The 27,153-nt window shown below is 40.3% G+C and overlaps 2 protein-coding genes across 3 annotated transcripts in view; both read right to left on the bottom strand.

The window, feature by feature from the left end:
- Positions 1-470: 470 nt before the first annotated feature.
- On the bottom strand, positions 471-15,891 carry NSRP1 (nuclear speckle splicing regulatory protein 1). Of its 2 annotated transcripts, none has more exons than XM_032200990.1 (7): positions 15,850-15,891; positions 14,957-15,044; positions 7,785-7,841; positions 5,980-6,111; positions 4,875-5,082; positions 4,101-4,209; positions 471-2,162 (listed from the first exon to the last, which is right to left on the bottom strand). In XM_032200990.1, exons 1-7 carry the CDS (start codon positions 15,867-15,869, stop codon positions 1,124-1,126), a joined length of 1,653 nt encoding a protein of 550 aa, XP_032056881.1. In that variant the 5' UTR covers positions 15,870-15,891; the 3' UTR covers positions 471-1,123. The 2 variants fall into 2 exon arrangements, with proteins under 2 accessions (XP_032056881.1, XP_032056883.1); XM_032200992.1 differs by lacking the exon at positions 15,850-15,891 and adding an exon at positions 15,623-15,638.
- Positions 15,892-16,684: 793 nt separating this feature from the next.
- Positions 16,685-27,153, bottom strand: part of EFCAB5 (EF-hand calcium binding domain 5) — a 30,756-nt gene continuing 20,287 nt past the window's right edge. The window contains exons 11-19 of the mRNA XM_032201006.1: positions 25,265-25,554; positions 24,218-24,390; positions 23,256-23,484; positions 22,368-22,520; positions 21,060-21,163; positions 19,954-20,207; positions 18,907-19,133; positions 18,180-18,276; positions 16,685-16,900 (exon numbers count right to left, since the gene is read on the bottom strand). Of these exons, the coding sequence (XP_032056897.1) occupies positions 16,758-16,900; positions 18,180-18,276; positions 18,907-19,133; positions 19,954-20,207; positions 21,060-21,163; positions 22,368-22,520; positions 23,256-23,484; positions 24,218-24,390; positions 25,265-25,554 (1,670 nt within the window). The 3' untranslated portion in view covers positions 16,685-16,757. The remainder of the gene's footprint in view (positions 16,901-18,179; positions 18,277-18,906; positions 19,134-19,953; positions 20,208-21,059; positions 21,164-22,367; positions 22,521-23,255; positions 23,485-24,217; positions 24,391-25,264; positions 25,555-27,153) is intronic.

Raw genomic sequence — 27,153 nt, 5'->3', positions numbered from 1 at the left:
GCCAGGAATAAGGGTTATCATTTCCCATATAAACATTTGACTGTCACAGGCTTTGTTCTGAAACTAGGATTGCCTTAAATGACTTTGATTATCTAAGTGTTCAAAATCATCTTTGTGGCACTTATAAAAACTTTTATTTTTAGTTCACCTTATTATGAGAGAAAAGTGAGATTTACTGAAAAAATAAGTGAAAGAAACCATTGTGAAAACTGTTGAAAAAATATTCTAAAATCAATGCCCATTGCCAGAGAGCCTACTTACCAAGTTATAGTTTGGAGAGAACTTTATTTCTTGCTTATGAACCCCTAAACAGACAGAGTGACAAATCTAAAGTACTACCTCCAGCAGAACAAGCAAATGTGACTGCAATACATGAAAAAGAATTCATTTACCTTATTTCACATACAAAAAATATGAAGCTATTGCCAGTAAAAAGTAACTCAAGCATTCAAAAAGACCCGCACATTAGATGTAGTACATATCTTACACTTTATTTAAGTATTTCTGTACATTAGGTCCCTAAAACCAAAGCCCACACATATATATATACAAAATCCATATGTCAATATGCATTTAGCTTCCCAACCATCACACTACATACAGACATCTCCTGGATTGTTGTTTGGGTTGTTTTGCTGGCATTTCTGCCTCAGTTACAGGCATGTTTCCTATTTTTGGGAGCATCTCTGGGCATTGATAATTCTTGGTAAGGCCTGAGAGCCGTAAAGCATTAAGAGCTTAAAGAGCTCATTCTGCTTGAGCTGGTGAGAGGAGTAGGGGCTGCCTGGGGGAGGCATTCTCACTTTAGGCTGTTTAACATTCTTAGAACTTCCTACAGTCTTCAGATGAAAAACAAAACACGACAGGGATAGGATACTGCAGGCAAGGGTGGATTGATTCAGACAAATTTAATACTTTGACTGGATAAACTAAGGGTGTGTTATCAACTGATCCATTAATCCATTTCAAAAGATGTTCTTGTTTTTAATAGAGCACAGAAATTTTTAAATGAAAGCCAAGAATAAATAGCTAAGGTACACTTTTACTTCTGTACAAGAGTCCATGCAGCAGTGGATTTTCCTCTTGGTTGAGAGACCAAGTGGTTTTGTCCACCACAGCAGCATTAATCTTCTTCTTTCTCAATGTAAGTTTTGGCACTGACACGTGCCATTTGCCTTGCCAAGTAGCGGTCCCTTGCTGACATGACTGTCTCTTCATTGCTCCGTTTGGCAAATTTGCTCATGCTCTCGGATGCTTTGTGTGTTTGTTCTTTCTCCTCTTTCTCCCCTTCTTCTCCAGCTTTACGTTTCTGCTCAGACAAATTTCTAGAGCTGGAGCTCCTCTTCTCATCCACCTCTCTCTCTTTTCCCTTCCTCTCCATTTCTAAATCTCTCTCTCCATCTTTTTCTAAAGATGCAGGGCTGTCTTCCCTCCTGTCTCTGTGTTTTTCATCACTACCATGTTTCTCTCTCCTCTCCTTTACATGATCTTCCTTTTCTCTGTATTTCTCTCCTCTCTCCTTCTCTCTATCGCTGGACCTATCTTTACCACTTCTTACTCTTTCTTTTTCTCGTTCCTTTTCTGAACACTTCTCCTCTCTCTCTTTTGCCTTCCTCCATTCTCTTCCATGTCCCTCCCTCTCTTTTCTTTCCTTCCCCCTTTGTTTATCATCTTGTTCTTCTCTCCTTCTGTAATTATCTTTAGTAGCATGATCCCCATGTCTATGTCGCTCTTCCTTTTCCCTATGGTGATCCTTTTCATGGGTCCTACTTCTCTCGTAATCTTTCTCCCTGTATTGTTCATCACTTCCCCTTCTGTCTGATCTGCTCTCTCCCCTCTTTGTCTGATGATTTGTCTGGGCTTTTGTGCGCAGCTCTTCCTCCACACTGGATGAACTTGGTGACCTGGAATGCCTCTGGTGCTTGTGATGTTTAGCCTCCTCTTCACTGCTCACAAAGCTGTCTCTCATTTTCTTCTTTTTCAAATTTACTTTACTAGTCTTGTTTCTCTTATCATCATCGTTGCTATCACTTCCTATGTCGGTATCAGCATCTGGATTATCCTCTTCCTTAGCAGGGGGCTTGAGCCTTTGCCTTTCGTGTGGGCCTTTGTTCCTTTGGTCGGATTCATCATAACTAGTGTTAGTTTTTTCTTCCTTTATCCTACATTTTTATGTTAAAAAAGAGAAGAAACATTACACAGACTGAAATCTCAGACTTTTCTATAGAGTGACTTCTGGTCAGGGCTTAAGCAAGACTGTAAACAAACGATGCTGCTGAGAAGTCTAAGAAGGCAAATCTATCTGTAGCTCAGGTTCCAGGAATCCAGCATAAATGATTTCTATTAAAAATCTGCATGTGGTTCACTGGTGAATGAAAGCTGATGAATTTATCTAAAAGAATGAGTATGGTTAAGTATCTGCAGTCTCCTTCTAAAGAACAGAACAGAGATTTGAGTTCTTGTATAAGCTTTCTGGCAAGCTACACATTTTTTCCTATGCACTTACTCTTCTATTCACGTCAAATAATTGTCCAAAGAAGAAGCACGTTATGTATTTTTGTTCACAGAAGTAGGAACATAGCTTCCATTAGAAGTAGTAGATTTTTACTGCAGTATTTCTGAAGTTCTGATTCTTGTGACTAAGTAACACTTCTTAACAGCTCATAGATTCTCAAACAAAAAAGACAATCCATGAAGGACAAATTTGGGAACTGGGCAGAAAAAGTTATGCTTCGTCATTCTTTTCTGACTGATGGAAATGCATGTTTAATCACACATAAGCCATGTGTCTCCTCTTCCTAATCATACAGCTGCAGTTACAGGCTGTGGTACATTCTTATGAATCAGCAGACCATCCAGATAGTTTGAATGTTCGATGCATGCTTTAAAGTCTTTGAACGACGACTAAAAATTAAGTTGGGAAATCCAATAATCTGCTTTATTAACCCAATTAACTAGAATGAATGTAATGCAAATTCTGAGATGTGAAAGTCAAGCTGTGTTCTCTCTGTATCCTACAGTACCACCCTAAGAAAGATTAAAATATAAGCTGGAGCTCACACGAAAGGCTTTCTGGAAGCACCATCTAAAGTACTATTTGCTTTCCCACAAATTAATTTTATATACAACTTTCAAAAGAAACACTTCCTTAATATGCAAGATTAAGAAACCACCATTTCAGATATCTCTACACAGTAGAAAACCACATTTTACTGAAGAGGCTTTGAAAGACCTATTAAAGCAAACAGAAAACTACGTAGGCTGTTACACTACAAAAGCTATTGCTACTGTTTTACACAGATTCAAGAGAATAACAAAGATTGCATCAATAAAAAAAAGAAGAAACCATAAAAAGCAAAATTCATTTAACCACTTCAGTAGCAATCTTTGTAAGCCACTGAAATCAAGCAGGTCTTTCTCACTGGTGGATGTTTTTCCAAACATATGTGTATACTAATACTTTAAGACCGAAATGACGAAACTGTGGCCTCAAATTTCACACTTTTTTGCTTAAATTCAGGTGTTCCGCTTTTCTTCCAGTTGGTAATTCTTACTTCCTATTTCTTTTACACTACCTTTTCCTATTAATTCCAATAGGTGGCATATCTTTATACCAAACACATAATCTAGTACAGTAAGTATAGTAGAGTTCAACATTTTTTTCAAGAAATTCCTATCAAGATTTCCTCTGACTTACCTCTATATGCCCATTGTTTTATTTTACCTTTTGCCTCCTTTGTGATTCAAAGTATGTAACTTAATGCAGGTTGCAAAATACTTTGTAAACTAAAGTAAATATAGGTAGAATAATATAAAATACTGTTACAAGTATGACTGTCCTCTGACACTTTTTAACCTCTGACACTTTTTTAAATTTTTTAACCCTGTCCTCCTTGTTGCTGTCTTATAGTCTAGATCATTGATGATCATTGGACATTTTCCAAATAATTTTGTTAACTAGCTGTATGTATGAAGTAATCAGGTTACCCCTACCTGTGTGATATACTATTCCCTATTTCTTGCTGTATTCCAGTAAGTCTGGAACCACAATCAGCCAGAAGCTGTTTTATATATGAAAGCTTTCTGGAATTGCATCGTACCTGGCTTCACGGAAGCTGCATTTCGGCATCTCTTCTTCCCCTACCGTCTGGTTTAAAAGATGTCTGTAAAATCCACTGAGATCCTTCTGTTTGGTCACATCCAAGTATGCTAAAGGAAAAAAAAAAAAAAAAAAAAAAGCAAGGTTGGATTTAGTGTGTCATAAATATTCATCAGACATAATAATTCACAATTGGTAAAGACACAAAGAGTGCAATCTCTGGATTGCAAACCTGGAGGTTTTCAAGCCTGGAGTGCAAAAAGCTCTGCGCAAGCCGATCTGACCTCATAGCAGGCCACTCTTTAAGAAGGCTGGAACAGACAGAGGTCCACTAGACCAGAATTACCTTATTCAACATGCTGAAAATGCAGGAGATTACATAGTGATCAAACATGCTTTGTTTGTTATTCTAACATCTACTTATAGTTCTAATTTTTAAGCCCATTTCTGTGACACTACAGAATATTTGGTAGGGAGTGCAAGCATAATTGTACTCCAGGCTTACAAGTCTTCCTTCAGTAAGAGACACTTCCTCAAAAATTAAAGCCCAAATAGTACTGACACACAAATGGAGGAGCTTCTTCTGCTCTCAATAACTTGCACAAGGGAAAATAACAGATGGAAAGCGGGATCTGATTCAGTGTCTGTTATCTGCTCCTTTTTTATACTTAAACTATATCAAGTCTTACAGAAAGACCAGATGACAATGCTGTAAATCTTGTACAAGGCATACTTCTTTTTAAGAACAATTATACTGGTTTAGTGTTAATCTCACCCTCCAGAGCTGCCTGTCTTCTTTCTCTTTCCTCCTCCTCAGCCCTCTCTTGCAGCTTCTTCTTATAGGCCGAAGTCACAAAAGCCTCTTTGTGAGCAAATTCTCCTCCTTCCATTTCACGCTCTTTCTGAATTTTTCTTTCCATTCTTTTTTCTTGTTCCTTCTTTCTAATCTCTGCTGCTTTGAGGATATTGTGGATGTATCTGGGCTAAAATAGGAGGGGAAAAAAAAGTTTAATGCTGAGAGATAATTAAGGTGGCTAAGAAAACACAAATTGGGACTGATGTTGATGGAAGTTTGTAATAGGATAAAAAATGACAGAAGCTAGTATAACACATTCTCACACCAACAGCAGTTTTAAACTATCATCCTCTTTTAGGTCACTACTGTGGCATGCTCCCCAATAACAACACAGGTTGCTGTATTCAACGAAAACATTCAGCCTGACAGACTATGATGGCTTTTTCTCTGAGCGAAACTAAATCTTTTTTTTTTTTTTTTTTTTGACTTCTCAACCCTGTCTTCTGTCTTGTAAAGTTTTGCCTTTCTACTTATATAAGGGAGTAGAAAACTTTCTTTTATATCCCCATAACCTGACAAGCCCTTTCAAACAAAATAGAATAAGTAAAAACAAAAATATCACTTGTCAGGATAATTCTGCAATGCTTTGAAATTAGGCATTGGGCTGTGAAAACTGGCTCATATTTCACCAGCGAAAGGTAATTACTTTAGTCTTCTGACAGGTTTCCTGTGAGCACACCAGTGAGCAAGAAGGGACAATTTATGTTCATCGTCCTTTATTACCAGAAGTCATACTGCTGCAGGGCCCATTGCCTCTAACCCTATTATCCCACCATAACAGTCTCTTAAGAAATAGAGAAAGATATGCTAGACATCCTAAGTTGGGTGGGAAACTTGCAGTCTGCTGCTCTCCTGAGTACTCTGAAGTATCTGATGAACTAGTAGTTCTACCAAAATTGTTGCAAATTACTAGCTTAGGTAACAAAATCAGAGAATGAATTTAGCATAGCTTAGAAGTTAAGCGACTGTAGTTATTCCAAGCACACAGAGATAAGACAGACAGCATACATTTTCAAGTATCGACCTTTTTGTCATCGTTTCCTGATAACATTCTGGCATTATTTTCTTTCTTCTTCTGCTGCATTTCATCATAAATACTGTCATACTCATACACTGTAGCATCTTCCGACAAAGCTTTCTGAATTTCCAATTTAGTCTAAAACAAAACAAAACAGAAGTGTGGGGAAGAGAAGATAAAGGAACGAATCACGAATATGTTAAATGAATGATGCATAAATATCTTTTTCCTTCTAACTATGTCTTCCATAGCTTTTTTTAAAAGTAAAGCTCATGTTTCTTCTGTATAACTTACTCCTCAATTACAGCCACAGGCCCACTGTTGGCATATATTTAAATATTAAAAAAAAAACAAAAAAAACCAACAACACTTTGTAACATTACATTCTACAAACAAAACAGTTTGAGAAACTAAAAACATAAATGCATTTTATGCCATAATACAAGCTTTGCTTTGTATTGATTAAACTTAAATTTTTACTGTTTCAAGTTATGACCAGCTCTGTGTTAAACCTCAGCCACAGACCTTTCATTAGGCAGTTCTACAGCCACTCTGGTTATAGCAAGAACCTAAAAAAAGAACGATCTTGCCCACAAAACCAAAAGAAAATCTTTGCTGGAGGAAAGGCGCTGAGAATTTCATGTTTAAAGAAATTTTATGCTGTGAAGAGCAATGCATGAAATTATAAAACCACGAGGAATTTTTTAAAGGGTAACTCTAACTCTGAGAATACACAATTATGTTTCTGCAATTATTTAATAAAATGGGAAATGTAATTGGTTACAATTTTATCTTTCCATATTTAGAACACTTTAGATTCCAATTATTATGCTTCTGGAAAATAACCATGAGCATTTCCCTACTGGTAAAGTTTAAAAAAAACATTTTATAACATCCTTAATCTGTTGACCAGAGTAACAAAAAAACCATCTTGATTACAACGAGTCTTATCTTTGAAAGACATCTGTGTGGAAGCCTAGAATTAGGATAGTAAATTTCATTCTGTAACTGCAGTAAAAAATAGAATCACATTCTATTTGATTCTGATCGCACTTAAATACAAACCATATAATTTGAGTTATATTTTCATTCAGTCAAGACAGGAGGCCAAAAACTAGTAAAGGACTTTCTCACTTCCTTTGTCTTTTCAAGTATACTTCAGAAAAATTGGGAAGCGCACTGCCTGCAGGATGTGCGGAATCAGCAGGATATACGGCAGTGCATTTTGGGATACATTACCACATAAAGAACTGAAAAAAAACTAACACACTGGCAAACAATTTATGGAGGAAGTTTAGGAAGGGAACACATTTAATCAATACAGCAAAAAACAAATTAAAATGCACATCCATATATACTGATGTCACTGGCAAAGCCAGATTAGAAAGCTCCTCAGCTTCACTCACTCCATCGAGGTTTTTTTTTTGTTTGTTTGTTTGTTTGTTTTTTGTTTTGTTTTGTTTTTGTCTTCCCTGTGTCCCATTTACTCCTCTCTCCACAGCCCTGCTTTTAGGTCTGCACTGTCAGGCTGCTTGTTTCACAGGTCTCAGTAGCAGCACCGGTTCACAAGCCACTACTCCAACACAAAGGTGCAAGAGTAAAAGGACAGGAGCAAGAATTTCTTATTCTTAGCTGGAATTTCTGGCACCTTTGCCAGCAAAGAAAATGTGTGTGACTGAATCTGTGCTGAACTGGCTGCTGGCCTGAAGACAAACAACCAAAACCAGGTAAAACTACCATATCTCTGCAGATAGTAAATGCAGTCATTTCCAAATTTGCCATGGGCATGAAGAGTCTCCACTGCACCTTACCTGTTTCATCACTTGTTTTTTCAATGCTTCTTTCTGAAGACTTTCACCAACAGATGGCTGTAAGAAAAAAACATTGCAGAAATAAATTACACTGACGCAGCTCACATTATTTTTGTGCCATTTTAATGAACAGTTATCTAAACAGTCTCCTTACATTAGGCAGTCTCTCACTCCATCAGCATTTTTCCGTAAGCAAGAAAAGCTAAAAGTTCATTCATAGGCATACAATGAATCAGCCTTTTCCGTGAGCAAAATACTGCCCTACCTCAACATATGTATGTCTTTTATAAAAATGGTGATGAGTTTAAGAACACGATTTTACAGACAGCGTACCTCAAAAGCTACAAATAATTTCCTGCTATTTCACTAACCAAGCAGCCTCTGCTCAAGAAATGCTCAGAGATGTGAGGTCTGTGGAAATTGTTATGTCCCAATGCCTTTTTCCAACCACTGCCAAAAAACTCATAGAAAAGCCATGTCCCTCCACTGCAGCGTCAGTCTACTGGTGCATAAAGCTAGCATATCAGGAGTCAAAACACCCAAGAAAGGGTATCTAAGGCAAAAACTGAAGCAGATTCCTAAGAGATAATGCTTGTGATACACCTGTGCACTCTTATAAACACTGAGCTTCTTTCCGTTGTGGCTAAGAAAAAAAAAAAAAAAAGGAAAACACAGACTACCCCAAAATCAACAAAACCTGGAATTATATCCTCCTACCAATTTATGTATCAAAACCGTTTTAATGTTCTTGCAAACTGTTCTTAAGAATACAGAAGGATAAATATTCTCAATAATTTTTGAATTATATTTCTAATACTCTGTGAAATAGGTGCTGTTCAGAGTATACATATTGCTTCCCGTGTGTAAATTTCAACAGAGAAGTGACCGTGCCGAGCAGACATTCTTAGTGACAACCCCACAGGAGAACTGCATTCATACAAATATCCGAAAGGATTTGGCAATATTTCAAGTTTGATCAGTATCGTTAATTCTGTATTTTTAAAAACAAGAATGTTGCTGTTTTGAGCAGCATGTACTTCAGGCATTAATGGATAATGTTTCAAGATAAGTAAGCTAGAAAGCAGCAATACTAATCTTCCCCAAGAAAAACACGTATCCACTACTGAAAACGTTCCCTAATCAGCATACTTTCTAAAAACAAATAACAGAAATGAACAAACAAAAAACACAACTGAGTTTTATTTAGTTTTGTCTTTTAATTAGTGTTGAACCAGACTGCATATCCTTTTCTGAACCAAGAGATAACACTGTTTATTAAACAGACGTTCTATAAATGTCAGGACTCCTATCCTTGTTTATGTAATTACATATCGCTTCATCTTAAAAAGCAGAAATAGGAAGGAAAAAATCCTCTTGTGTTTTGGCAGCTTCCCCAGCTTTGTGACTTTGACTAGTACGTGGATTCACAGAATCACAGGACAGTTTGGGGTGGAAGGGACCTCAAAGCCCACCCAGTCCCAAGCCCCTACCACCTCCCACTCGAGCAGGCTGCCCAAAGCCCCATCCAACCTGTCCCAGGGCTGGGGCACCCACAGCTTCTCTGGGCAGCCTTTTCCAGTGCCCCACCACCTTGGAGCACACTCTCTCTCTTTCTAAAAAGAGAAGAGACTGTGTAATCAGCTCTTAATAAAATTAAGCTGAAAACCAACTAGTGGGGAGCTTGAAACAGCGACTAGGATCTTCTGAAATCAAACAAAACTAGCACAAGGCAAACCCAAACAGATTCCCTTATCAAGAGGGCTCTGAATTTCACCTGATGCTTACAAGTAATAACGTGTCACGACCTCTTTTTCTTATGCTATTGAACTTTTAACAGATGGGTCAACAAGGAAAGACGCCCAAGTGCTTTTCCATAATTTTCTACATGACAGACTGTAAACAGTTCAAATCTTTGTCACTGCTTAATTTCAGAAACAGAACAAGTTGTGCCATAAGCAGCAGAATTAATGGACTCTCATTTTATGTGACTTTGTGCTCTCTGTCTCTTTATTCCCATTATCACCCCCTCAAACACCCTACCTGCTTGATTTGACCCACAGCTACCCCCGTGCTGAGCAGTCCTTCAATTATGCCTTCTTTGGGCAGAGGAAAATTGGAATCACAAATTCTCAGCTGTGTGTCCTTTACTCAGATGCCGAATTTCACAAAAAACAAAGGAAGAGAGTGGTTTTGGGCCCTCAGTGCTGGGAGAAGTCGGTATGGTACCCCCTGACAGCATCCGCTGAATTCGGGATAGTGGATTATTTGGTTGTAACACCCAACAAGACTCCTGGCTTCAGCCATCAGTATTTCCCTCTAGCTCTCAGGATTGCAGAGCTAATGTTGAGAAATACTTACAGTACTGTATGTAATTTTTACGTCGTATGCTTTTTTCTAAAAATACTGTATCTGAATAGTGTGATTTCCTTCACATAAATGACAATTTTAACTTGGCAGTGGAACACACGCCAACATTTAACACAAGACCTGGATTTCCAGAGTTCCTCCTGGATTGCAGGGAAGACGATGTCACTCTGCTTGACATTAAGAGTCACCACTGCAGCATTCTTCTGTCACTCTCACACTGGCTTTCCAGAAAGGTGCCTGAACACCAAGGAGTTTCCTCTGTGTTATGGCAGAGAGCAAAGGCTCGGTAACAGACAGAACAGACCCCACGGCCCTATTGGCAAAGTGAGCTTTATTCCACTGAAATATTTCAGACACTGCTCAGAACATTTTCCTTGTCAGCCTACATGAAATGAATGTGTTGATCTACAAAGATTACACAAACACAAAAGTAATATATAATCCTCATTATTGTACATGTAATTGTAAAGAAGTCCACCTGTGATATGTTTGCCTAGAACGGCGGCAGGTTTATAGAAAACAAACACCTTCCCTAATGGTTTATGGTTGACAATTTCCTGTTGTGCTATGAGCTCTGATAGATGAGAACTTCCTGTTCTTTTGTATTGTTTTTACTTATCAACTGCCCATTTATTAAAGGCCCCAGAAGCTCAGCAATCTGTCTCCTACTTTCTCCTTCCCTGAAGTCAAGCTATTCTTCAGAAGCACAAAGCCTGTAGTTTAATATTTTCTAGAAGGAAAAGATGGTTTAACCCTATCCTTTGATTTGCGTAGAACCCAAATAAAAAGATAAATAAACTTAAAAAAATAATAATAAAGAAACTTAAAAATGAGTCTCTACAGTTTACCAGCTCTACAAGGCCATGGAAGAAAGCTTAGATGCAAACAAAAAGGTTAAAAAAAAACAAACACAAACACACAAAACAGTTAAAGAAATGGCTTCAATCTATGAACACTTCTCACTGTCACACATCAAAGCTACAGACCAATGTTTTTTGCTCATCTCAGGTGTGTTCAAATTCTAACAGAGCACTGCAAACCATTTGCAGCTTTATACAAAAAGCACAATTCAAAGTTCAAAAATCCAGCACCTAAAAAGGGGGGTTCCACATGTTTTCTCTGCCCTCCCACCAGAACATCCCTGTCTTCCCACATCTCAGGTCTCATCTGCGGCTCTTCCCTTTCTCTCTGTATTTTCTGCTTCCTCCCATCTCACCTTGGCGAGGCAGCCCTCAGGTCCCAGGCCGACCAAAGGGAATGGAGGGTTGGGACCTTCTTGTCTGTCCCTTCATCAGGGCAGGAATGGGGTCTGGGTCCTGCAGGCAGAGAGCTGTGGTCTCATCAGACAGACCAGCATTAGGTCTTGCCTCATGGAGACCTGCATGATCTAACTAGATCCTGCACAGGGACACAGTCACTACGTGCACAAGAGACTCAGGCCTCTATGAAAAAGAAAAGAACTCAGACAACAGATTCACCTCAAATCATACGCTGTACAAACCATGGTGACTGGTACAAGGTGACGAGACAGAATGCGTAAAATAACTCCTGTACAGAACTAGTTTTCCTTGGCATACCCACCCAGCTTCCAGCAACTAGGAGTCTTGGGGCTTCCTGAGATGGAGGATGCATCTGGACCATTGTTTGACACCAGCAGCATCCCCTGATTTGACGAATCCATTCCTGAACCCATTTATAGCTTTGGCCATGCCACAATATCCTGTGGCAGTGAGTTCCACAACTTAATTAGACATTGTGTGGAGAAAAACAACTTCCTTGTGTTTAGATGAAAGCTGCTACTTGGTCATTCCTTTAGATCCCCTACTGCTCATGTTATGAGAAATAGCAAAATCACTTTACTTTCTCTGAATCATTTTTGATTTTACATGCTCCCTTGGGAACCATTCCTCTCCACTTCCTTTCTGTCAGTGAGCTAAGAGCCCCTCAGTCTGTTTAGTCTTATCCTGCTTGCAAACTGCTGCATAAACTCCAGTCATTAGTGTTACTCTACCGACTTCTCTGCTCTTTTTATCAGTCACAGTGTCCTTTTTGAAAGGAACTGTAAGCAAAAATAAAAATTTGAGTCTACACGTACATGCTGCAAAACGAGCCTCCATTTACACAGCGATACTTTCCACTAAATTCCAAATACAAAACAGAACACAGAACAGTGCGCTAGGAACACTGACAAGCCACCTCTGAAAGCACAGTGCATGAATATTTTGGGATAATATTTTGGGAGAAAATGGATATACAGCAAGTAACAGTACACCAGAATAGAAGCTTAATTCTGACATCTCATAGTTTGCTGATGTAACATCTGTTCTCTGTAACAGGTTTTCCTAGGGATAACCTTCCCTTCAGTTTTTAAAAACAGTAACAGTTCCTCATTTTGAAGGCAAGTAATTCAAGACTATGTTGTCTAGAAATAACTGCAATCACCTGGTTTTTCTTTTTGCCACTCAACACTGGGAAAATTTATTTTAAGCAAAATTTCTACCCAAGGTGTTCTTGTTGTGAACTAACCCAAAGAACATCTTCATCAGCGACTAACATCCACTAATGTACTTAGTCACGGTAAAAATGATCACATTTTGAATTCCTTCAGCAAGGGTACAGGCAAAATCTTAATGAAATATGCATAGTAGCATTTTTTTTTTTTTTTAAAAAAAAGGACTGAAAGTTTGGTATCTAATATATAATCACAGACCAAGTCAGGTGTGCAGATTTCCCAGCACAAACTTTATTAGAGTTCAGTTAAAAATACATAATCTCCAGACATTTGAGATGTAGTTCTGACTGATAAGGCAGCAGACAGGAAATGAAACCCCTCCCAAATGCTGCTCCTTATCTCAAAAAGCTCTGGAATTATTATTGAACTAATAAAGTAATTTTGCTTTTTAAAAAATGATCCTTTTTGATAAAGGCAGTTATGAGATTATTACTTTTTGCTGGGTATGTACCATACTGATGTGCATGACAACTTTAAATAGTCTGTAGAGCAGCCTGGTAGCGAATGTCAGCTCTTCGGAAAGGAACGATACTTGATCTGTTAAGCTACAAGTTAGCTGACACCAACACACATTGTGATTATTACCAATATTATTATTAGCATTATTTTACTTTCATGTTGAGATATTAAAAAGAGAAAATTCAGAAATAGAAAATATGCAAGTCACGCCTCACCCACTGAGGGTTCCCAGTCCTACCATTTAATGTTTAATGACAACAGATTAATTCAGTTCTTGGGATCTGGAAAATGTGGGGTCAGTCCCTTGATGGAGGATACCAAACCCCATACTGCCACAGAAAGGGAAAGTGCTCCTGGCACTGAGGACAGTGGATCCCCATCACATCCACCAGCTGTGTTTGAAGGAAAGCCTCTCTTTAGAGCCCTGCTGTCAGCTGTGAGCTGTTGGAGGGACACACCTCCCTGCAGTACTGAGGAGAGCTGCTAAATGAGGAAAGGAAGGGGATTTCAGACATGTTCCTGCCCTCTGTGCTTCCTATAAGCTGCAGTTTCATGTCTGGGGTTGAGTGGATATTACTGGGAAACCTCTCAGTCCTCTCATGCACTATGTAAAGGGAACTCAGACATCTTCAGCAGCGACTTTCTGGATGCAACCTCTCACAAAGGTTGGGAATTGCTCAATTTGTCATAGAAATATGACAAAAAATAACAACTGCTAGTTCATTAAAAATGTTTTGATACTAGGAGTCAGAGACCAACAAAGGTTATTTGATGCTTTATTAGCATTGGTTTTTCAACTACACAATAGAAAGAGCATTTTCTGGGTTTTGGAGGAAAAAAAAAGGTTAATATTCACGTATTATGACTATACTATGCATAATGATTAAATAATCACAGGTAATTACTGCTTGATATTACCCAGCAAATTGTAACTTTATCTCAAGAAACAGAGAAAGAAATTGTAACCGTATCTCTCATCTGTGTAGGGAGTTCCTCTCCACAATTCTATCCTTTTCCTGTAACATATGAAACTACTGGCTCTAAAGTCTTCTAAAATTCTGTTTAAGAAGCTGAGTATCTGTAAGTGTTCAAACCAGCATACACTCCGAGCCAGTTCTTGGATGGCCCCATGTGTAGAGCAGTACATCCAGAAGTGTAATTTTTATTGTGGACAGCACCATCTACTGGATCAGGTAGAAAGCTAGTATTTTTAAGGTAAGGCTTAAAAAAATAAAGACAACTATATAAAATAACACTATAAACATCATGCAATATTGCCATACATCACAGAATATCAATAAACTCTGCAGTCACTGAAAAGCTGGACACTGTTTGATATGTTAAGGCAGGGATTGTGCATTTTGTTGCCTTTTTTTTTCTTTATAACTTTTAGTTTGTACAGCTCTGCTTTTGTTTAAAGTGAGTACCAACAATAAATCAATTATATTGAAGCTGCGTGGAATAATCTAAAGGATACAACACACTTAACAGCTGTACTTTACAGTTAATATTTGAGAAACAACTGTTGCTTGCTACTGGCTGTTCTGTTTGTAGACATAATCACCTAGGTAACCAACAAACCTATGAGCTAGTTGCTGTTAACTCTTGCAAATATAAATTTGACGAACTTTTGGAAGAGTTGTCAGAAATTAACAGTGAAGTAATCACTTGCCTTTAAGTTGCACTAAAGAAAACAGATCACATTTCACACCCAAATTCCAAGTGATAATAAATATCATAATACTGCTGCTAGATGCTGATGCAGGCATTATGGTTGTAAACAAATTGTTTGCAGAAAATGGGGCATAATTGGGAAGAAAATTGTTGAACTGACCTCTTCATCGGAGTCATCTGCGAACACGGAGAGTTTGCTGGAAACGAGACTCTTCTGCTGCGTTTTCTTGGGCATAATGAGCCCATACCTACGGAAAAACATAAAAAGTTACCTTTAACTTATTTGCTGCAAAACACAGAGGTTACAAATCAGAAACCTACTCCTCACAATTTTAGAAACAAAGGTCAGCATCAGCGTAACGTTTTGAATACAGATCTGAGCAGGATTTCCAGCAGTGTGCTCAGCATCGCCACACACCCGCCAGCTTCTCCCATGGCTGTGGTTGTTTTTTCCCACGTTTCTGACCAAAATTACCTTCCTAAATCATGTCACAAACCCCTCCTGCCCTGAGTTCCCTACGTGATGTTTTGTTTTTCCCCTGCTCGGAGCAGTACACAGCCCCTGTTGCCCAAGCTGCAGGTTTCCCCCACACAAGCTGTTCTGTGGCCGTGAACCCACCCCGTGTGGCACCAACCCGCAGCCCGGGCCCCTGAGGCAGCAGCAGCAGCAGGGGCCGCGGCCTGCAGCCCGCTCGCATCACCCAGACACCACCTAACCGCACATTTCAGGCCCTGGTGCGAACAGGGCGCATTTTTACGCTCAAAAACACCCCCTGCAGTCGTGTCAAGGCGTGCGCCCCTAACCCAGGCCCGCCTCTCCCCTCACCCTTCCCCTGAGCCCCCCACAGGGCAAAGGGCTCTCCACAGCGCGCGGTGCCACAAACATCGCCTCACGGAGCTGCCCGCGCTCCGGCTCAGGCCGGCAAGGCAGGGCTGCGGGAGCTGCCCCGCGGTAGGGTCGAGGGAACTCCCCCGGGGGCTGTGCGGGGCTCGCCCCGGCCCGAGGCAGGGCCCTGCGGCCCCCCGAGCCCCCCTTGGCCCTCCCGCACTCACTGCCTGCCGGCCGCCGCCATCTTGGGCCGCGCTCCGTCACAGTCGCCGCCGCCGTTTGACCGCCGCAGATTCCTCACGGCTCAGAGCCCCCCTCCCGGTCCCTCTCGGCGCCTCACCGCCGTGCCGAGACCCGGCCCCGCTCCTGTGGAGAAACGGGGAACGGACCGGGAAGGAACGGGGGCGGCTGTTTTTTTTTTTTAAGGCCTTTTTGTCGAGTGGCGAAAGTGCCGATCGGGGAGCGGCCGGCCCGCGCCGCCCTGAGGCGCCCTTCGTGGCGGGCTGGGGGGCGGGGGGGACGGCACCGGTCCCCTGGCGGCGTTGCCTGTGGCCGAGTGAAGAAAGAGGAGTTTAATTTCCCCCAATTTTATCAAATTTTATTAAAGAAGCCGGTTCTGCTGTAAGAAACGTTATTGCAAAGATGAAATCTTGCGGCAGACAGTCAAGTTTGCTGTAATCTCAGGCAGTTTTTTCCCTTTATATATTAAAATTGTGGGGCTTTTCCATAACACATGTAGAAGTAACTGTAAAAAAGTGCTGATTAACAACCTTTAGTTAAAATTATTTCTAAAAAGTACTTTAAGGACAGTGAGTCTTAAAAACTTTTGCTCTATCATTTATGAGCACTGTAGCTTGGTAGACGTAAACTCTTCCCTGCTTCTTTCTTTCTCATTGGAATTAATTAAAAAAAATTAATAAAATAAAAAAAAAAAAGGTTAAATAAGCTTTTAAATTTACTATATATACTTATAACAATAAAATTGTCTCCTTTAATGCTTTTATTTTTCTTAATAACACACAACAGACCATTATAACACCAAAATATAAAGCACCAGTTTATTAAATAAAAGATGTCAAATACCAGAACCACTAGGGTTAGATGAGGAACCAGTGTTTCAGCTGAAGGCACGCTAGACTTTGCTGGTGAAATCTGGAACTTCTTTATTCTGTAGGCTCTTTGTCATCTCCATCAGTGCCAAGCAGGTGTGCACCCAGTTGTACAGGTACTCGGATGGAACTGAGCCCTGCTTCCACAGCTCTGCTCTGGGTACACCTGAAACAAAGAAGAGCTGTAACTGCAACAGGCCAAGTCAAAACTGCGACCAGTGTTGCTAAGGGCTGCACAGAGAAGATCATCCCATCAGCAGAGTTTTCCCCAAGTCCAATAATTCTACCCTAGAAAATTCTGATGCTTTGAAATGGTGCATTATGATAGTGAACAGTTAAGCACATGAATGCTTAATTTTTATTATAATTTATTTCACATTGTGGTAGGTCCCCTGTTGTATGAAGTGCTCTATTGAATACTAAACATTTGATAATTAAAAATGTAGTGAGAAAAGTATTTTTGCTTTGTTTTGTTTTCCCAAGCTCATATTTGATTTTAGAGTAATTATCCATTGAAACTCCTTTATTATATGCTATCAGAGGTCACCCTAGTGTCATACCTCCAAAGGTTGCTCTGTGAGTAGAGCATGGGTTATTACTGCTTTGTTCCATATTACAGGGCATGCATATAGAATGTTGTCCAACATACACCATGTGTGAACAGTGATATTCATTTAAAAGGAATTCCTATAACTGTGAGTCATACCGGTATTCACACTGCTGATCTCACACTACTGTCTCACAGTAAGTTCCATCTGGGAAACAAGTCTTTTGTAGCACACAACAGTTGTTTGCCAAAGCTGTACCCTTTCTAGTTAAATCAAGGTTCTTAGTGAAGTAGGACTGGATGCTCTAGGCCTGCTTCATTGTCTCCCGTATTAGTTTAATATATATGAGGAAAACACACAAAAAGAAACGCTGACTGTATTAGGTGTTCACTGTTCATCAGTAGGCTGAACAGTATCCCCAGCTAAATTAGTAAGTCTCGTCCATGCTTGATTTTAACAGGCCTCAGTCTGGCATTAAATCAAGCGAAAGACGTCCACAAGAACAGCAGTCATTTCTCCTGCAGAGATGTTACAAGTAGTAAGAGCCTCTTGACTGCTCCGGTACACAGAACAGGATACTTGCCAAACAAAACCATCATTCTTAGCTTGTTACCTGCAGGTTCACAATGAGACCACCTGTTCTGGTAGATTTCAAAGCTGATTTGCTCCCCTTTTCTTAAGGCGGTGAATTCTGATAATAAATTTAACAGGTTGACTTTTATTGACCAAAAAAGACTGCAGATCTTTAGGCCCCCTTATCTGCTGTTTAATATACTGGGAAATCACAGTTAGTTTCAGAAGTAAGGATTTTAAAAGCATGCAGCTGAACGTTGCAACTGACAGAGTTTCATTACTGAGCTGTGTCTGGTAATCTCACAGTTACTTTACAGTATTTACCACCAATACAGTCCAGCAGCAGCTCTCCTTGAACTTGCACAGATGGAGCAGTTGGATCAAAGCAATAAATCTCCTGAATCAAATTGTCATCAAGATTCTGCAATGCAGAGAACAGAGTCAGATGGCAGTGAAAATCTGAGAGCGAGTTACAGAACTAAAGAAGGGTAACTCAAGTATATAGGAAATCTAGAAATGATAAGTAAAAAAGTGGAAATTGAAAGGAAGATGTCTGCAAGGATGGAGAAACTGAAAAGTAAAAATACAGGAAAGTGAGTGAATACCTGAGAAACAAAGGAGCACACAGTCTTTCAGATATTCTTGATTTGGAGGATATCCTTCCAATGTTTTAAAAATAATTACAAATCATACTCTTCATTTTGCATTTAGTCAGTGTATGGACACTTACTGTATGTAACATCTCCCTATCACTGTCTTAATGACTGTAATCACTTCAAATTCAACCATCCAATTCTGTTACGTTTCCACATCTGCAACTGTATTTACAATGTGATTTTTAAATAGTTCTGCCTGGTCATTGCTTTTACATGAACATATCTCCAGTGCCCACTTATCCGTTTCCTGTTCTCTTAAAAACAAACCTGGTTTATTAAACTGGACAGCCCCTTTCGTGTAATGTGCATGGAATTATTTCACTACCAATTCACCCTTGGCAAATATCACTGTATCTTCGTAGTGAAAGAGTAACAGAAAAAAAAAAAAGGCTCACCAGTATACACTGACTCCAGCTCTCAATCTTCTCTGAGCCCTTCCAGTTTGGATTGAAAAGCAACAGCACAGCCTTAACTATGTTATGTATTAGAGCTGGTGGTTCTTCACAGCCCTTTATTTCAGCAAAGCTCTCAGCACCGAGTTTCTGGACACACTCACGTAGGTCCTGCAGCATGAACCGGTGGAAAAGAATTCCTGCATGCCTTGAATTCATGTGTTCTGCCTCTGGAATCAAAAACCAACCTTTCAAGAAGTTGATCAGAAACATGTGATACTCAAGACTTATTTTACTGACCGAAAGGCTCTGCACTCTATCTGATTAACTTTTTTTTCTCCTTGACTAAGTGATTAATTTGCATACAGCCCAAGTATCCGATGAAATATTTCAAAATGGATATGTGCCTGAGAAAGAGACAAAATTTGCTGTAATGTAAGTGTGGTATGTTGAGACCGCTGACCATCCTAAGGGGATTAGATAGATGCCATAAATGTTACTATGCTCCTGGGGGAACTGGAGCCACTGAGGGAGTAATTAACATAACCTCCTCTGGGGGTGATAGTGGCTCGTTCTGGTTCCAGAGTCCAGACAAACAGAAAACACAAATGGTATCAAGATTGCACCCTGGCCTGGGGACCTGACATGGGCACCCTGACTTATCAGCAGCTTTGGCACTGTGCTTGCCTCGGTTAGGATCCAGGTGAAGGGTCCAGGCACGCACTTAATTCTGGAACTTTGACACTAAAACCCTCTTAACCTTAGGTGGGGCAGTTCTGTGTAGAATGTGATAGATCCCTGAAGGCAACAAAGCACCTTTGATTTTAGTGGGACTTGGGCACAAAAGTATCCAGTGAACCAGAGCCAAAATCTGAACATTCTGTTTAACTGTACTCTGCTCAGCACGTAGAGTTGCTCATGAGTAGTTCATGTGTACCAAAGCTTTGTATTTGTCTTTCTATACTTGTATGAACGATACTTCAGATGTGGTTTTACTGACATTCCTATTTCTACTCCTAAAAAGGTATCTTGGCTCTGTGTGCACAATACCTAGTACATAGGTTGGTTTTGTTTCCTCTGAAGGTATCTTCAGTATCTCACAGCAGGCAGCTTGGGCCATCTTCAACATTTTCTGCAGGTCTTTATATTCATGAGGAGGTAATTTCTGGTGGTGTCCGATGCTGATATCAAATAACCCAAAAGCTTGTCTCGATAGGTCACGGAGAGGTACTGCGATGTGGTGCTCTCCACAGACAGAAGTGCAAACGACTTCTGAAGTGTCTATGCACTTAAATAGGTAATCTCTGAAATGAGAGTAAAGAGAGAAAAATATCCTAACTTTTACCATTCCAGTCTCTTTTGGTACTTTATTTAGCATATTTTAGTTAAAGACCATTCATCTCGTGTTGTTAAAACAAAGGTATTACATTACAGTCATTGTTTATTCCTTGAACTGAAACATGAACATATTTCAGTATCATTCAAACCACTTACAGAAAGGAGAAAATAGTGTTTTGGAACACAATATTGCTTACCCAAGGCAATTGCTGAACATCATAAGAATTTAACAGACCCACACTAGTTTGTATTCTTGCTTTAAAAACAGATTCCCATTATAACCATGTTGACATTTGTTCTACACATTTTTATAAAAAGAAAAAAAAAAGTGCTGGAACAGCAAATTACTATTCAACCAACTTTGACAACAAGGATGATATACTTAAAAGAAAAGTCTGTGAGGATCTTGGCAGTTGAGGGAAACAGATAGTTGAAGGAAATGAGATACGTAGCCAGGAAAAAAAAAAAAAAAAAAGAAAGAAAGACAGATTACTGTAAAGAGCAAAATGCTTCACTACAGGCTCTGATCCTGCAAACCCTTCGCAACAGATGCAGAGCTTCAGAGCTTGCTTGGCAGCTCATCTGGTAAGCATTAAGTTGGAAGTTAAGTTTTCGCAGGCCTAAAATTAAAGAGAAAATTCACCTTACCCCTTCATAATTCAGTATCACATCAGCATCTACAACAGAAGCCTCAACAGTGAGACAACTACAGATAGTCTTGTAGGGTTGCATTACAATGGGCTTTACACAATGTACATCATGCAGACTAGAATCTAGGAGCAGAGGTAACTGGCTAGATTGCAGGTTCCAGAGCCTACCTTAAAAGGTTTTCTTTTCTGAGGAAAAGAACAGCAGAAGTATGAATTTCTTTTTGTTCTGTATTATCTGTAGTAATCATTTTACGTAGAGCATAGTCACATGTCTGTCAGAGAGAAAAGGGACATTTAGCTGCATCCAGGAAAAGAACAGCCATTTTGAAGCTTGGAGAGGGAGAAAAGTGTTTATTTCTCAAAGAAAAACTCCTATGTATATTCAAGTGAAATGTGATGGTTTAAAGACATCTCCCAACAATATCTGTTTTTATTCCCAAAGTGTGTTGCTCCAGATGCATGAAGAGTGTGCCCTGGACCTCCCTCAGACTAACTATTTAATCCATCCCCAGGCTCTACACTGAGAAACACCCACATGCCAATGAAGAGGTTTTCCTTCTTTTTCATGTCCTATTACAGCCCCCTTTCTTATATTATGTTTGTGTCAGCATGCCCTGAAACATGAAAAGCACAGAGGGGAGCAAACAACCTGGCTATCAGACAGTTAACAAGGGGACAGTGCAGAGCCTGGAATGACAACAGAAGGCTGCCAGCATAAACTATACTTATCAGAGGAAACAGATGAATTATGGCTTCAGCTGATGTCATGCAGACTTTGTGGTGGCATGGGATCAGTTCTTAGTATTGCATACACTTTCCTTCTCCTTAACTCACTTGTAGACTTGTGGACTGACAAGGTTCCCAGGGTTTGAGTGCCTGCTGAACAACTGGACTATGATCTGCAGGGACGTGGGCTGCCTTTACAGGCAAGTTAACTGGGAGCAGCCATTTCCTGAGTCAAATTTAGGTCTTGACTCCTGACATCAGTTCAGAATGAAGAGGTAATGCATTAGCTAGGGCATTCTTTTTTTTCCACACTATAGTTTTAACATGCACAGTATCCCCACAGAATCAGGCATTGCAGGCTAATCTTCACCTGGATGGATGGATGGATGGATGGATGGATGGATGGATGGATGGATGGATGGATGGAGGTGGGGGTTTGCTCTATTGATTGCTATGCACCTGTGAGCACTGAAGTAGGAGAATATTTCCTTGTCTGACGGAGAAAGAAGATACGCTAGCAGTGCTGTTGAATTGTTTTACATGAAAGGCTGAAAAGAATGAGTAGCCTCCTTTCCATAGGGAATCTTTTGATGCACAGGCAGACACAAGAATCTCAGGCAGCCTTCAGTTTTGACAACACCAGCACTGGGAAATATATACAGCTAGATATAGCATGTCCCCAACTAAAGTAGTCCTGTCAGCCACGCATACCTGTAATTAGCATAATTGCATAATCAGAAAACTACATACCTGATGTTTGCCAGGCTCCACCAGGTATGTAGTAACAGTGTGGATGCTGGGGACTCTGGGATACAACCAGTTGAGTGCAGTGAGGGTCATTTGCAGAACGTTTTCTAGTGCACACACATGATGGTAGGCTTTGCTGAATGCAAGGGAAACTCCCTGTGAAAGCAGAATGCTCCAAATGAACCAGACCTTTGTTTGGGGAAAACACCGGGGTAAAATGAAGCAAAATGGTTGTAATAAGTTACTTTAATTGCAGCTTGCAAAGGTGAAAAGTGACTGTGATATCTCCCTTATCAAATAAGGCCATAAGACTCCAGAGCACCCAGGTCACAGCCAAGTACTACAGTAGTCAAAATTGGTTTTAGTGGTGATTGATAGTCAAATACACTGATAATGTTGGCTTGCTATGCTCCCTGCTGCCCAGATGATGCATACACAGTGAGGCTGATTCTAAAGAGCACTGCGTACCAGCATCTCACGGAAATATGGACTGCTGTTGCTTATAATTAACCCACCATGTAAAAAGTGAGGTTTCACACCACTTTATACAAACAAACACAAATAAGATATTTAGAGCTTCAGTAACTAAAAGCTACTATCTTTGGGCTTTGCACAAATCTGCAATTGATTTACTAGTCAGGTCTGCAGGAGAAGTTCAAATAAATTACTGATGAGGTGATAGCTGACAATCAATTACAAATAAGATGCTAATCAGTAAGATATTGACAAGCTGCTCTGCTCACACCAGTTTTATCACATACTGTAAAATCACATCAGTTCTCTTCTGAGTTGTACATCTTATGTCTCTGCAGAGCAAACCTAAAAAATGCAAATGGTCTCCATCCAGTTTTTTGACGTGCAGGATACAAACTGCTTTCTGGTAGTACCCACCTGGCAGAAACTGATCTCATGGGTCAGAAAGATGGTTTTCTCACTCTGGTCCCGAAGAGTATCAATTCCTAGAATGCCAAAGACATTCCAGTGAGCATCTTGTAATGGCAGTACCAGGAGTGAACCTCTTCTCTCCTCAACTGGACGGTCATAGTTCCAGAAGTGGATATTTCCATGGAGCTGCACTCTTGGAACATGGGTTGGTTTTCCCTCTTCAACAGCTGCAAAGCTGAAAAATAAATGTATGAGCAGGTTTGTTATGAGTAGCAGAAAACCATTAGAAAAACAATAAATATTGCAGCTTTGAACTCTCCCTGCTTTTAAGCATTAGAGAAGGAAGGTTTTAGCTCCTTATTCCAACCACACCTAGAAATACCACATTTACCACTTGCATCCCAAAGACAGTGGTAATAAATAAGGCACTTTTTATCCTTAAGACATTGTAAAAACACCAACTAATGAATGTAATGAAAAGGAATTCAGAAGGGAGCAGCTGGTACATTTTATAGGTCAGAAGAAGCAATACTTAAAGAAATATGTTTATCTTATGGAAATAAGAAGTAAAGAGGCATGAAGGCTTTTTTTTTACTGTAAACATTAAGGAAGGGAAGGCATTGTTCTCAAAAATTATCCAGTGGATGTAACTGCTGTAAGGACATAAATTTTAAAAGAAGAAAATGTAGGCCCAATACAAGACATTTGCTAAGGGATGAGATTTATTAGACTGTGAGCTAATCTCCCCAAGGAAAGGAGCAAAATCCCAAATAAAGCAGTTCTAAGTAGAGCATGCAAAGTATAAGGATATCTGTATGATAACGCAACATCCACAATGGTCCCTGAGGGAAGTTCCTCTCTGGAGTACTACCAACTTCTGTTTTCAGTGCACCCTAAACCACTTCCAGGCACCCCTGCATTCCAGATACTTTCGAGAAGAAGGAACAGTTCTTTGTAGCTTTTCTTACCTTACTCCTTTCATGTCTTTGTACAGAATCTGGTTGAGAACATATGGAGCATCATCTGTGGTACACGCCACATAGTGTAAGAGAATCTGTCCCCGCTCTGGTGAGAGCTGGTTCTCTTCCAAAAGGGCAATATATGCACTGATCTTCTTGTTATCCCCGTGGGCTTCTGCATCCTAGCAACCAAATGGTTCCCATTACATTATGTACATTAGCCACTGGCCATTACACTTATTTCATGCACTTATCACTCGTCTCACTTATGCTGACATGCTCTTCTGGGTCACTGATTTTGGATGTCAGGCACCAACTGTGTGACTTATACATGTGCGTGTCGTGGTTGTGTCTGACTGGCACGCTATGTTAAAAGCAAAACCACATGGTATTTAGATTCTTAGAGAGAATGGATTTCTTTTATTCCTGCTGCTAGCAGGGAGCATTTCGTCTTAAACTAAAAGCTAATTATAAGCTGGGCCTAAGCAAAACTACTGTGAATTTCATCTCCAACAGGAGATTCCTTTGGAACAATCAAACAAATGCCACAGTTACTACATTTACAAAGCTAGACAACTTTGTAACAACGTTTGAACCACTTTGAAGGAAGTGTTTCTGTGGGGAATACATTAATTTTCAAGACAAACTTCCAGACCTGCATCTGCAAGTTAAAAATGAAACCTTTTCCACTACAAATTAACTATCTGCATCCCAAACCGAGTCTGGTGTGTTTAATTCCAGAAACTTCAGAACTGAGGATGGATTTCCAAATTTGATCCTAGTCAGCTATTCAAAATTTGAGATGTAATTATCCATGAAAGGCAGTCTGTGTTGGCAGAGCATGAACAAGAATTCTTTTATCACTGATCTGACCTGTGACTCTTTCTGTGCATAACCATTGGCTCTCCTGAACATCAGCTAAGAGCAGAAAGCATGGGGAAAAGAGCCTTAGGCCAGCTTCTCCTGCTACCTGTGAGTTCCACTCGAAGCACCAGGGTTTGAAATCAGTGGCACAATCCTTACAAAAAAGACTCTCACACTCCCTGGGATGCACACCTGGGAGAGGGCCTTAAACACTGCTTTGTAAACGGGTTCCATGCTTGCTCCGCTCATCTCAGCTGCTTGCTGGATGTTGTGCAGCCATTTCCTCCTGGTCAAGCTTTGCAGGCACTCCATCCAGCTTCGTTCCACACTTGTAGTCAAAAATTCCACAATGTTATCAATAACTTCATCTTCATCCCCAGTGAACTCAGAAGCCACTAGCTCAAGGAAAGTCTGGAATGCCTCTGGGGAGAGCTTCTCCACTCTGCTAGACTGTGGGTAACATGAGCTGAAGTGGCTTTTTGCTGATAGAAGAAACAGAAAATAAGACAGGGACAATCTGTGTGAATAATATGTTTTGCATTTCCCGTGCAAACTATGAATCAAGCCTTAAACTGGTTCTGGGTGAAGTGCTTCAGCCTAACCCATCATTCTGGGTTTCTTCCAGCTATCGCCTACAAGTGGGTTGTCATCATGAGAGGTAATCTCCAGCTTCAGGACTGGCTGTACCTTTTCCTTTAGATGCCTGTGTTCTCACCTACTGAGAAAGAAACCCACACACCATTGCACCTTTGCTCCTTTTGAACCTCTACAAGATACCTAAACAATGAAGGTCAATTAAAAATATGAAAAATCAGAGGTATCTGTGCATCAAAACCAAATTTCCTGGACACATGGGGTTCTGGTGGGACTGGGGTGCAGGTAGGCATGCTGCAAACAGCAATAGTAGTTGAGACCTTACAGGAAAATTACTCACCTCTCCCATTAAAAATGCGAAGGGCAGATTTTACAGATGATTTCACAGATCCCTCATATACCTGGATTTTCTATTACATACCATGCTTTCAGTCATTATATTTTTCTTTTGAGACCTTCCAAAGTAATTATCAGTCATTCTTAATTACCCTTCTTTAGGTGCCTTTGATGAAATATTGAAATAACATTTGTATTGTGCTAAAACTTATAAATGGAGATCAAAGAAAATTAAAGCCTCATTGAAGTCATGCAGAGGATGGGACAACAGTGCTCTGGAGTCACCTGCACTACACCAGCAGATGTAGATGTAGTGCGAAAGAACAAGAGCAATCTTCCTGGGTTTAGAAGAATAAATTAGCATGAGAAACACCTGAACAGAGAACAGCTGCTGCCTATTAGCTGCCAGGGATTGAAGGAATAAAGATCACTGTGTGATCACTCTGTGAGGCTGCTTTTTCCTATCTTGTACAAGGTTGAGGAGTATAGCCTTGCCCTGTCCCCTTCCTCATGTCCCAGATACTGCAGCTGAGCTGCAGTAGATATCTGGCAGAATTTTTGCTTGGCAGAGGAGGAATGCAACAAGGGTCAAATTCTAAAGAATCACTTTCCTCTACCTACTTTCTCCAGTTCACAAATTTCCAGTTTGCTCAGGGGTCCTAAGACAAATGGGTCTCCTCCTAGCCTTGTAATCCTAACAGACTGAGCATGAAAGAGTAAAATTACCACATCAGTTTCTATTTAAGTGTTAGTTAAATCAAAATGAGATTTTCTGAAGCATTCAACCCCTGTCCCAGCTGTTCCAAGACCCAATGTTGCTCTTCCCTGTGCTACAGCTCCAGACTCACGGGGGTGCTCTTGCACAACCTTTCAGAGCTGCAGGGTGGCTCCTTGCCTCGAAAACCTGGGGTTCATTGGGTGCTCTGCCCACAGCCGTGCTTGTCTGCTCACGCTCCGGGCAGTGCCTCTCCTCAGCGCTGCAGTGACTAACGCTTTCATCATTTGTTCTGCATCCTGATTTCAAATCCTGTTGGACCCGAAGAAGTAAAGAAAACGACAGATAGCTATTCATCACGCCACACCCTCCTAGCAAACTAACCAAGCGAAGATACACAGGTAGAAGAAGCGTGAAGTTGGCTGTTAGGCAGGGA

This window comes from Aythya fuligula, chromosome 20 (genome assembly GCF_009819795.1).
Source record: "Aythya fuligula isolate bAytFul2 chromosome 20, bAytFul2.pri, whole genome shotgun sequence".
NCBI classification, from domain to species: domain Eukaryota; kingdom Metazoa; phylum Chordata; class Aves; order Anseriformes; family Anatidae; genus Aythya; species Aythya fuligula.
The sequence above is the reverse complement of the archived record's forward strand: the minus strand, read 5'-3'. Positions and strand labels throughout refer to the sequence as shown.